This window comes from Eublepharis macularius, chromosome 2 (genome assembly GCF_028583425.1).
Source record: "Eublepharis macularius isolate TG4126 chromosome 2, MPM_Emac_v1.0, whole genome shotgun sequence".
NCBI classification, from domain to species: domain Eukaryota; kingdom Metazoa; phylum Chordata; class Lepidosauria; order Squamata; family Eublepharidae; genus Eublepharis; species Eublepharis macularius.
Genome location: NC_072791.1, coordinates 47,843,306 through 47,856,021, shown reverse-complemented (window position 1 = coordinate 47,856,021; position 12,716 = coordinate 47,843,306). Strand labels below are relative to the sequence as shown.

The window sequence follows — 12,716 nt, the reverse complement described above, 5'->3', positions numbered from 1 at the left end:
CGTTCCCTCCCCCCCCTTCAGACTTCAAATCCTTTTCTTCTTGCTTGGTGTCTTGCTGAAATTCTTGATTTTTGTCCTCAAAATCCCTTAGTTGATCTTCTGATGTTATCTTGTAAGCTTGATCTTTGTAACTAAGCCAGATACCTTCCGGAAATAGCCATTTATACTTTATTCCACGTTCCCTCAGAAGAGCTGCGAACTTTTTATACTTAAATCTTCTTTTCCGAACTAAAAATGGAACGTCCTTCAGTATCTTAACTTTATTACCCAGAAAGTCTAGATCCGCATTGTATGAGTTGTATAGGATAGTGTCTCGGATCCTCTTAGATGAAAAATCGATGATGATCTCGCGAGGCAGCTGGCGCTTCATTGCATATTTTGAAGAAGCCCGACGGACTTCCAAAATGGCGCGTTTTACCTCTTCTTTAGTTGCCCTCGCGGGTGTCGCCAGTAGTTCCGAGGCCAGACCCCATAAATCCTCATTTTCCTCCTCTTTCACATTCTGGATGTGCAAAATTGTCTGTGTTTGTTCCACTTGTAGCCCGATCAGCTGGTTCTCCACCAGCTTTAACTCTTTATTCGTTGCCCTCACGAGTGACGCATTTTCCTGAGCAGACTTCTCTGCCCCCCCGCTGCTTCCTTAATGGTTTTCACTTTGCTCTCAATTAAGCCCACCCTTTGATCTGTTTCATTCAGCTTGTCAACAAAGGGCTTTATGGCTTCGATAACCGACCTCTTCACCAAGTCCTCGAGCGACTCTCCTTTCCCCTGCAGGGCAGCCGAGATTGACTTGCCCAAAGCGGGACTCTGCTTTTTCGCTGCCATTTTAGGGGGGGGGGACCGCCGACCAAATTCTGAAACTCAGCGAGGGGGAAGAACGAGCCTTCTTAGCTTCAGATCCCACCACTCCTTCGCGTGCGCTTGTAATAACAGAAGGGATTCGCTTACTTACAGGCTTCCGCCTAGTTCTGCTCTTTGCCGTTTTCCATGGCCCGGCAGCACTCGAGGTGCCACGCACGTCTGCCAGCCTCCATAGGGACAAACGGGCAATTTACCCCCTGCATCAATTTCAGGGGGCTCTTCCCGCTGCGTCCCGGACCCTGCCTCCCTCACTGGGAGTCCTGGGGGCTAATCTTCGCAGATCAGCCGCCCGGTCAGGCTGCTCAGGCGCTTCCTCTCGGACCTGCGGAGAGGAGCGTCCGACATGGCCGAGAAAACGAAACCGAATCCATTATCATCATCATCATCATCATCATCATCATCATCATCATCATCATCATCAGCAGCAGCAGCAGCAGCAGCAGCAGCAGCAGCAGCAGCAGCAGCAGCAGCAGCAGCAGCAGCAGCAGCAGCAGCCTTTCCCTACACCCTTCTTTTCTTGAAACCCACTAACCAACTTATCTTTTATCTGCCTCCCTATCTTCACCTATTTCTTAATTTACTTCATTGCTCCATAATGGATACTCAAAGCCGCTTACATCATTCTCCCTGCCTCTTTATGCTCGCTATAACCCTGAGAGGTAGGTTCAACTGAGAGTATGTGACTGGATCAAAGTCACCCACTGAGCTTCCACAGCAGAATTGTGATATGAACTTGTGCTCCCAGATTCTACTCTGAAACTCTAACGGCTAAACTGCACTGGCTTGGGATTGTGGGGGAGGGGGATACTGATGTTTACCAGCAGCAAGCAGCCAGGCCTGGGTCAGTAATACAAATCATGTGGTATGAAGTCACCTGTTGATTGCTTCTTGGCCTGGCCCCAATGAGTCCTCCCTCAAAGACTAAAAGAGCCCTGGAGAGCACCCTGCCCCATCTCCCTGCCTTTTACTGACAGAAATGAAGCCTGGAATACTAGCTAAACTATTATGGTTGACTAGTAACAGCCACTGAGGGCATCTGATTCTTAAAGCTACAGGCACTCCTTTTATCATTTAGGTTTTTTTTTTTAAAAAAGATGTATTTATTTTTTTTGGATTTCAGATATTTCTGCAAACCTTGGGTGTTTTTCAGGTGTGTTGAAAGATCTGCCTTGGCGATTCATGGCTCCAGTCTCTGAATTTAAGTATCCAGAGATCAGGGTCACTTGGCTATTTGTGTATAAGATAGTAGCTCTCAGCAGACCTGGCAATACTCCCAGATATATGGAGGCTCAAACTTTGAAACGAAATTAGGCCACAGAAAATGTTCTCCTTGTATTCCTATTGCCAGTTCCCGACTGATTCTCTCTCCTCAATTGGCCTTTTTGATGTTACAGTGAACACACATACATCTTATATGTACTTGTGTACATGTGTTTGCAAGAAAATACTAACGTGCATTCACTGTACAAGTGAAACCGAAGGCCAGTAGCTGGCACAATGAAAGGTTTAAATCATATGTCCATGGGAATTACTCAACATGTGTATAAGGAAAAATTAAGTATACATGTATATAAGGAAAAATCAAGTATGTATGTGCATTCCTGTAACTTGTGAACAGGGCCAAGTCGGTGTGCAAAAGTTAGAGAGGATATATGGAACCCACATTTTACTTCCTTCATCAGGAAGCAAAGCTTTTTGTTTGATTTCTACAAGGTCTTCTCTGCAGATTGGTTATTTTAGGCATCTAAAGAGCAACACAGGCAGTTGTGTTAATCATGTTAATGATGATGTTAATGTGTTTCAGGGCCTTGGAAAGTTTCAAAAAGCTTGGCACCAGTTTTCAGCAGCCATTTACATTGATCCCAAATGTCATGTTGCTTATGATGGGCGTGCTATAGTCTGTCTTCAGATGGGTGATACATTTGCTGCCTTTCAAGATATAACTACTGCACTAAAGGTAATTTGTATTACTTTTGCTGTTGTTCAGTTGTTTCCTTGTTGCAAGATTAAAGTGTTCTCCCTTGCTGATTCCAATTATCCTGTGGGTGGTGAAGCCCGCCACCTGCCCCTTGGACCCCTGTCCATCATGGCTGGTGAAGGCCAGCACTGACGGACTTCGGGCTCCTTTGGAGGCCCTTGTTAATCTCTCCTTGAGCTCCGGAATTTTTCCTGGAGCATTGAAGGAAGTGGTGGTGTGGCCTTTCCTGAAGAAACCATCTTTGGACCCCACCAACCCTGCCAATTACCACCCAGTTTCAAACCTCCTGTTTCTGGGTAAGGTGATTGAGCAGGCGGTGGCAGAACAACTGCAGGCATTCCTGAAAGATTCTGCTGCCCTAGATCCATTCTAGTCTGGTTTCCGACCTGGTCATGGGATGAGGACAGTGTTGGTTGCCCTCACAGATGATCTTTGCAGGTACCTGAATTGAGGCGGGTTGGCACTGCTAGTATTATTGGATCTTATAGCAGCGTTTGACACAGTCAACTCAATCTTCTGACCCACTGCCTCGTCTATGTGAGGATACGGGGGATGGCCTTACAGTGGCTGAGCTCCTTTCTCCACAGTCGGGGATAGAGAGTGGTGCTTGGGGAGCAGCTATCATTATGCCACTCATAATGGCATAATGGCAATTAGTCTGTGGCATCCTTCAGGAGGCAATACTCTCCCTGATGTTGTTTAACATCTACATGCATCCCCTCACCCAGCTGGTGCTGAGTTTCAAGCTGGGTTGTCACCAGTGCTCTAATGACACCCAACTTTATCTGTTGATGAGTAGCTGGCTGGACTCTGCCCTGGACAATCTGACCAGGGCTTTGGTGGCCATGACTGTATGGTTGAAGTAAAGTTGACTGAAGTTGAACTCCACAAAGATGGAGGTCCTGCACCTGGGTCATAGACAGCTGGCTTTGGGGATCCAGCTCCTGGCGCTCGATGGGATGCCACTTGTGCCAGTGTTAACAGTGCAGAATCTGGGCGTGGTCCTGGATGCCTCCTTATCAATGGAGGCCCAGGTCACGGCAGTTGCCAGGTCTGCATTTTTCTATCTCTGTCAGGTCAGGCAACTTGCTCCCTATTTGGTGGTCCATGACCTGGCTACAGTGATCCATGCAACAGTCACCTCCAGGCTGGATTACTGCATCTTGCTCTACTCTGGGCTACCCTTGGGCCTGCTCCAGAAGTTACAACTCGTCCAAAATGCAGCGGTGTGTATTCTACCTGAGACACCATTCTGGATACATTTTACACCTGTTCTGCCCCAGCTTCATTGGCTCCCAGTGGAATTCCAGATCAGATTCAAGGTTTGGATCTTAACCTTAGGCCCTTAGAGTACTGGGACCAACTTACCTGTGAGACTATCTCTCACCCTATATTCCCCGGAGAATGCTCTGGTCAGCAGAAAAACAGCTGCTGGTGATCCCTGGCCCCAAGGAGATTCCCCTTGCCTTGACCAGGGCCAGGGCTTTTTTTGTCCCTGGCACTTACCTGGTGGAACCCTCTGTCTTTGGAGACTCAAACCTAGTGGAACCTATTATTGTTCCACTAGGCTTGTAAGACAGAGATGTTCTGCCAGGCCTATGGGAGTTGAGGCTGGTGATTTCTCCAACTGGCCTTCTGCCCTCCTGATTTAGGTTGTCATCAGGTGGATGGCCATCCTGCCCCATGGGCCCTGATATTTAGAGAATGGGGATGTACTGTGTGCGCTGCACTAATGTTTTAATATAAGTGTAACTGCTACCATTGCTTTTATCCTTATGTATACTATTATATTGTGCTCCGCTCTGAGCCTGCTTTCAAGGAGAGAGAGCTAAAAGTCTAATAAAATAAACAAACAAACAAATGAAAAGAAAAGAGATTTATGACCTGCTTATTCTTCAGAGATGATATGAAGAATAAGGGGGTGACTGGAAAGTCCTCAGACTTCCTTCTAAACCCCCATTGTTCTTAGGAAAGCTGCAACATCCTCATCTTCAGCACTCATAAACATTTTAAAATAGAGAAGAGCACAAATTCCTAATGTAAAACCTGGGCCAGTCCACAGCCAGCAGCAGGCAGGGTCTCAAATCTCTCCAGGCAGCCAGAGCGGAGGCTGCTCTGAGACAAACCTTCCTATTTAACTCCTTGCAGGACAGTTTAAAAAGGCACTCTCCTTCTAGGAATCCCATTGGCCAGAGAAGAATAGCTCCTGCAAGGATTGGCCACTCATTCCCCTTCCCTTCCTCCTTCCCCCTCCCTTCTGCCTCATTCCCCCTCCCTTCTCCCCCCTCCCATCTGGCAAAAAAGACAGGAAACAGTGTTTCTTTGCTGTTCCTTAGCAAAGTAACAGCCCAGCCACTATTAGCGAAGTTTACCGAATTAACCCACATTAATTCGGTAAACTTGAGTTTCGGAATCCGAATTTGATCAGTATTCCCTTTGAGTTCATCAATACCAAATTTTACCAAATCAGGTAAAATTTGGTATTTTTAAAGGAACACCAAATCCTAATTGCACATTCCTAGTCTAAAGCCTGCTGTTTGCTTGAAGGTAATGTCTGGAAATTAAGTTAGAGTTTTTAGTATATGCTAAGTTAGTTAATTAGTCTTTGTTATATTGTTTGCTTGCTACACTATTCTATACTTCTTGGTAACTGACTTGTACAATTTGTATGGAATTTGTTGGCGCTCCAATCCAAATATCTTTGGATTTGTTGGTGCTCCAATCCTAATATCTTTGGCCAGTTTCCTACATGCTACCCAGCTAATTGGTTTTGGAACTTAGTCTGTGGGGTGTCTATCTCTCAGGACTGGCTTTTGTTTGTTTAGTGCACGGAGAGCTGGAGGCTTGCCTTTTGGTCTCCAAGCTGTGAGGGTGATCATAGAGGCTGGTAATAGCTGTTACAGGACTTTGATTCTTGTCATCTCGGGATCCCTGGGCTGTCCTTCTTTGAAGGATCTGGGTCTGGGCAGCCCTGGGTTCTCCTACAGTTTTAACGAATAACTAGTATTTCTTGGGAATTATATTTAATTGTATTAGAAATAATTATATTTTGTTTGGTAGCAAAGTTACTCAATCAGAAGCATTTTCCGCTAACATACAGTAATTAATCTTCAGGCAATTAAATTGTAGAAAAAATAGAACTTAGTTTATTGAGGTAGATTCCATTCCTGGCAATGTCTTGGAGTAAAAAGAAAGAGTCATCGTCTAAAAGTGAACTTTTCCTGTTGGGCATGGCCAGCTAATCTGGCGTCATGCTTGCATGCAGATATGTGGTTGAGTCCTTCATGGCGGAAGCTCTGAAAAATACATCCTCTCCCTTTGGAAGACCATGAGGCAAAAAAGTAAGAATCTCACAAAGAAAACAGAGAGAGAGGAAGAGTCAGGAGGCATTCTCACCTTAGACAAAGAGAAGCAGCTTGCTATCAAAAGAGTTACACATACACATAGAGAGACATGCAGTACCCTCCAATGTCCAAGGCATGCTGAGTCACCTGTTCCATCAAATTGTAGTAACCTGTCAGTGACCTACAGATATATTATTATTTTTCAGATATTAAAAGTAGAAATCTGTGGTTTTTAGGCCAGTCAGTGGCACACACACCCAGTTCAGCAAGAGTTTGTACTTGAAAATAAATTTCCTAATATAGGGCGGGGCGGGGGGAGGGAAAGCAAAAATCATGTATCCAGCCTGCTGCTGAACATAAGTATTTTGGGACTGGGGCCATAAATTAGAGCTAACTGTCCAGTTTAAGATGCAGTTTTTATTTCTTGTATGAACTTTGTTCTAAACTTCTTTCTCTGATTACATTTCAGGTTACTACCAGTGCAGAACTCCTTACAAATCGAGGTGTCATTAATCAGTTTATGGGATATTTAAGTTGCGCCATGAAAGACTATCAGCAGGCAATCACTGTTGATCCCAACTATGCTTTAGCATATTTCAATGCAGCAAATATTTACTTTCTTAACAAGCAATTTTCACAGGTTTGTATTCGATACTGTTATTACCTTGTTTCTGGACCACTATTCCTTCTCTTTAACAATTATTTCATTCAGGGCTGCCAAGAGCCTTCATGGGCCCCAGATACTCAACCCTCCAAGGAAGAAAATCCAATATAGTGACTTTAATAGAGATGTTATTATTATTATTGAAAAACAAGTTAAAACATATCATTGTTAACATGTATTTCTCATCATAGTAGTGATCTCTAAAATAAAACTGGTAAATAAATTTAAAAGTTCAAAAAGTTGAATTTTGTATTTAACTCATTTTGCAGGCCAATGACTATTATTCCAAGGCACTGACACTTGATGCAAAAAATGAATCTGCATTCTTGAATCGAGCTATTACAAATACACTGTTGAAAAACTTTGAGGAAGCAAAAGCAGATTTTGAGAAGGCCATTTGCCTCAGCCCTTTCTCTGCAGCAATATATTATAACAAGGCGAACCTCTACAACACATTAAAGCAATACGAGCAAGCTGAGGAGGACGTTTCAAAAGGTACGCCCAATGCCTGGAAGGTCTGCAGTTACTGCTGCTTACTCTTTTTGCCTTTTTTTTAAAAAAAGCAGCTTTGTAGGATGCCAAAATAGAGCTGTAAATTGCTGTTACAGAAAGCCAATCCATACATACTCAAGAATGTTGCATGAGATGGGAAGTGTGGTCTCAACAGCATTAAAGTGAGGATATGCATTGCTCTTGCGCTAATTGAGCTTGACTGGACAGCTGCTTGGCACTGTCAGGTCTGACAGCTCCAGATATGGCTGGAGTAACTGATTCTCATGGACAATTCACACATTGCAAAGTGAATATGGTAGACATGTGGATTGTCAACAGAATTGAGTTTGGTGTTCCATGCTGGGACATCTCAAGCTCACAGGGCATGATTCTGATCATGACAATGGAACACAGGGAGAAGAAGCGTAAGCATTTTCCTCTGTACTGTTTTCCTGACAGGAAATAGTGCCAGGAACCACTGTTGGGGAAGCTTCCATGTACTACATGGAAGCTTTCCCAGCAGGGTAAAAAGCCCTGTTGGAGGTTGTTTCAGGTTGCAAAAATGGCATGGAAGCTTAAGCCCTCTCTCTGTGCAGGCTGTGGTGCCATTCTAAATTGAGCTCTTGTGCACCTTATGTTTGCCCAGGAGATGTGCGGAACAGGCAGTAAGAGAAAGAGCCAGCTCCCCACAGGCAGGCAAAACCTCTCCTGCCTCCTTGTGCACACATGGAAGCCTTTTTCCCTTCTCCCACACCACTGTGAAGGTGAGCGTGGTCACACATTAAATTCAAGTTGGAGTTTCCCCCAGTCACACATGAGTTTAGTGTAAGTGTAACCAGACCTTCTGTTCCCAATATGGAGCTCTAGGACTCCCTATGGTGGTCATGTGTCCACTACATGGACTTTGTAATATATGTATCAGCTCAAAGTATCTCCTTTATCCCCATTATCAGCACTGTCGAGTTGACAGCCCCAGACATATGTTCAGTTGGGAAGATCCATGTAATCAGCCACATGTATTAAGCAGTAGTGAAGTGCAAGCATCTCTTGATTTGGGCTTAGGGGGATAGTTTAGATTCTTACTAATTGGTTTCAAATGTCACATTTACAATCTGCAGCATCCTGCTGGTGTGTCACCAAATCCAGTATTCTTCAGGAAACAGAGCAAGTCCTTTTTTAATTGGATTGTGGGATTATGCTCATGTTGAGACATATAACATGTTGAGACATATAACATGTTGAAACTATAAACACTAAAAAGGAGTACAGTCATATTCAAGAGCAAAATGGTTTGGATTCAGTGATTCTGTGAATAGTGTGGGTTCAGAGTTGCTAGGTTTTATTGGCTTCCCCCTCTCCACAGCCCCACAAAAAGCCAGTGTGATTTATTTATTTTTGACTTTTATTCTGCCCTCCCCACATCTCCAGCAGGCTCAGGGCGGATTACAGACACATAGAGGTTAAAGTATATAAAAACAGTTATTATAAATTAACAATCCTAAAAGAATCCAAATTTCCTCAGATTAAAATACATATATAAACATCAACATAGCAGCATAAAATTCCACTGACCAGATTTAAATAATTATCAGAGCATCTTTGCAGTAAAAGATTTTTAAATGGGGGTATTGGTTGTGGGGAGGGCCCAATCCATCATCAACTGGCCAGGGGGGCTCTGCCTAGCACCGCCCATATGCCTGGCGAAACAGCTCCGTCTTGCAGGCCCAGCGAAAATATAACAAATCTTGCCGGGCCTTGGTCTCATTAGACAGAGTGTTCCACCAGGCTGGGGCCAGGACCGGAAAGGCCCTGGCCCTGGTCAATGCTAGGTGAGCCTCCCTGGGGCCAGGGACCTTTAGCAGATGTTTCTCACTAGAATGGAGAATCCTCTGGGGTTCATATGGGGAGAGGCAGTCCCACAGATACGCCAGTCCCAGTCCACATAGGACTTTATAGGTTAATACCAAAACCTTGAACTTGATTCGGTACTCCACCAGTAGCCAGTGCAGCTGACGCAGTGCCGGTGTTATATGCTCACACATCGGCAACCCTGTGATGACACGCGCCACTGCATTCTGCACCAGCTGAAACCACTGGATCAGGTTCAAGGGAAGCCCTGCATAGAGAACATTATAGTAGTCTAACCTAGAGGTGACCGTTGCCTGGATCACTGTAGTCAAGTTGCGAGACGAAAGATAGGGGGCAAGCTGCCTGGCCTGTCGGAGATAGAAGAATGAGGGCCTGGCAACTGCTGTGATCTGGGCCTCCATTGTCAAGGAGGCATTCAAGATCACCCCGAAGCTCCTGACTCTTGGGGCTGGCCTAAGCACCGCCCCATCTAGTGCAAGAAGTCGGGATCCCAAGTCCACGTTTCTGCACCGCAAGTACAGGATCTTCATCTTCGCAGGGTTTAACTTCAGCCGGCTTTGTCTCAATCATCCTGCCACAGCTTCAAAGGTATGCCCCAGGACATCTGGGGCAGATCCAAGCCGGCCATCCATCAGCAGATATAGCTGGGTGTCATCCGCATATTGATGGCACCCAAGCCCGAAACTCCATATGAACTGGGCGACGGGGCGCATATAGATGTTAAACAGTAAAGGAGTTAGTATCGCTCCCTGCGGCACACCACATACTAGTGGCCGATAGGACAATAACTTATCTCCTAGTGCCACCCTCTGTCCCTGACCGAGAAGAAAGAAGACAAGCCACTGTAGTGCTGTCCCCTGAATTCCCACATCAGCGAGGCAGTGGGTCAAAAGATCATAATCGAATGCTGCTGAAAGGTCGAATAAAATCAGCAACATCGATCCGCCTCGATCCAGGTGTCTGCGGAGATTGTCTGTGAGGGCGACCAGCAATGTCTCCACCCCATGTCCCCGGCAAAACCCAGACTGGAAGGGATCTAGGGCCGATGGGACAGGAATTCTCCAGAACAGTATGCCATGAGACATGAAGGCTGGAAGAGAGATTCAACAGGAATTAATACACGCACACACCTGCTTAACTGTGTGTAGGGGGGGGAGTTACTGCTGAGACAGAACTATTTTCCTCTGCCACATATTATTCTAAAGAGACCTTTGTCCTTCAACTAGCTTTTGTGATGGTTCAGATCTATTGGAGAAAGCTAGTATAGGATTGCATGAACCATCCCCCCCCAGCTTCTGTGAACTTATTTATTTATTTAAAACATTGCTTTGCCGCTTTCCCACCAAAATAGGGTCCTCCATGGGGGCAAATAGCAAGACATTAAAATATTTCAACTTTAAAACTACGTTTAAAATAATGTATATATAAAACAAGTCAGTAAAAACTTATAAACACACATTAGACCAAAAACAGGGAGGAGGACCAATAACAGGTATTGAGAGTATACCAAACAAAACAAAGTCTTCACCTGCTTCACAAGTACAGAATCTAACCGTGTATTTTATGTGGTTGGATCCTATGAAGTGTAAACAATACGTATCCTTTCCCCCCAGTACCCACAATGAGACTTACCAAAATCTGATTAGAAGTCACAGATTCCTGTCAACAAAAGGCCATGCGGCCTGTGAGGCTGCAGTAAAGAGAGGGAAATGGACAAAATTACCTCCACCTCACTCTTGCACCAATGGAACCTTTTGCAACAATGAAAATATTACTGGGGGGAAGAGGCCCTGATTCCCCCTTCTCAATGCAGCCTCCAGGGCCATGACTTCTTGTTCATGTGGGTGCCACATCCCCCAGCCTCAGCTTTTTGCAAGTCTTAGCTGGTTGTTGGAGGAAATGGGAGTGAAGGAAGGATCTACATCCACATGTTGCACTGCACTCAAGCATTATGTTGAAATTAGGCATGCACTTTAGCTTTCAGATAAGTTGTACATGCTTATTTTATATTTAGATAAGTCACTCAATAAAAAATACTATACACTTTTTACAGCTCTTTCAATTCAGTCTTACGATCCCCTGATGTATAAACTTAGAGCTGATATCCGTGGCAAACTGGGTTTCATTAAAGAAGCTATTGCTGATTACAAGAAAGCTATCAACATCCAAGAATTTATCTTTACGGGGTGAGGAATTTGCAGTATATAACATTAATAACCTATGTTACAGTGATTTTTGTAGTTCCTGTTTTTTGCAGCTGTACATACTGTTTTCACCAGTGTATTAAATTTGTGGTAATAATATAGCTTTATTTGTAGTTGAACTTCTGTACATATGCATAACTAAAAGAAGAAAATCTAAGTGAAAATAATAAACAATGTAACACAAACACTTTGTATATATTACAGGAAAACATGTACTTAGAACTATATTTACTGAAATTATTTGAGCTTATTTGAGAATCTTGTTTCTAAATGTTTTTATGGAATAATACAGAAGTTAAAAAACACTGAGTGTTAAAATTTGTACAGGAGGTTTTGATATATTTTATTCTGAGGGGATTGACTGTCTCCAGTATTCAAGTTGTGAAATTGTATTTTTATTGTGCTGTAATTTGCAAGCTTCCTTGAAAGTATGGAGGAGGTGACATATAAGTTTCTCAACAAATAAAATTAATAGTAAGACCCCTGTGTCTCACATATCATCAGAAATACAGACTCTCAGCCTAGGGTTTATATACCACTGTAGGTTTGTTAGGATTGGTAGCACAGTCCTGTGCTGACATTGCCATGGAGGTGAAGTGTGAGGAGAAGGGGTAACATTTTTGGCTTCATATTGAGTCTTGTTGAAGTTTTTAAAATTGCAAAAGAAAGGAGGAAGGCTGCGGGTGGTGGTAATCCTCTATAACCACAAGAAAACAAAGTTCAAAAATACCAGAGGTTTCTGATTTGAAAATAATTACAGAAAACAGACTAAAAAACACCAATCCATAATAGAGGGAAAATTAAAACATATTGCAGTGGTAGGGTTGCCAGATCCCCCTACTTTGAAACCAGGGGGCAAGGAGTGCACAACTTCTCTTCTTTTGCATGTGCACACCACACACTCCTGGCAACAGCTTCCAGTTTAAACCAGAAGTGATGTCATTGGAAGCCTGTGGAGCACACACACACCATTTTGCTGCTCTGGCCAGGCTTCTAGAGTTGTGTGATCTGGCTTTCCTGATCCGGTGTATAGCTGGATTCATGCCAATTTGGCATAATCCAGCTATGCTGGTTTGCATCAGAGAATATTGGATCAGGTCCAGCAGGTCCAGGAAGCTGGATCCTGATGGACCAGATTAAACCAGGTTAATTTGGTTTAATCCAGCAAATGTTGGCTGCTTCCCTGAGCTTCCCCCCCCCCCCGCCCTTTCCTAGCCTTTTCCAGGATTTTCCGAGCAGGGGAAAGTGAGGCAGGAGGAAGGGGTAGTGAGTGAGTAGTAGCCAACACAGAGAGAGAGCATTGT

At 44.1% G+C, this 12,716-nt stretch overlaps 1 protein-coding gene across 2 annotated transcripts in view; it reads left to right on the top strand.

The window, feature by feature from the left end:
* Positions 1–12,468, top strand: part of LOC129324317 (uncharacterized) — a 110,677-nt gene extending 98,209 nt beyond the window's left edge. The window contains exons 27-30 of one of the 2 annotated variants that reach the window (XM_054971506.1): positions 2,666–2,818; positions 6,653–6,823; positions 7,117–7,342; positions 11,262–12,468. In XM_054971506.1, coding sequence (XP_054827481.1) covers positions 2,666–2,818; positions 6,653–6,823; positions 7,117–7,342; positions 11,262–11,398 — 687 coding nt within the window. In that variant the 3' untranslated portion in view covers positions 11,399–12,468. Of the gene's footprint in view, positions 1–2,665; positions 2,819–6,652; positions 6,824–7,116; positions 7,343–11,261 lie in introns of those variants that run through there. The other variant, XR_008596525.1, reaches the window with a different exon arrangement.
* The last annotated feature ends 248 nt before the right edge of the window (positions 12,469–12,716 follow it).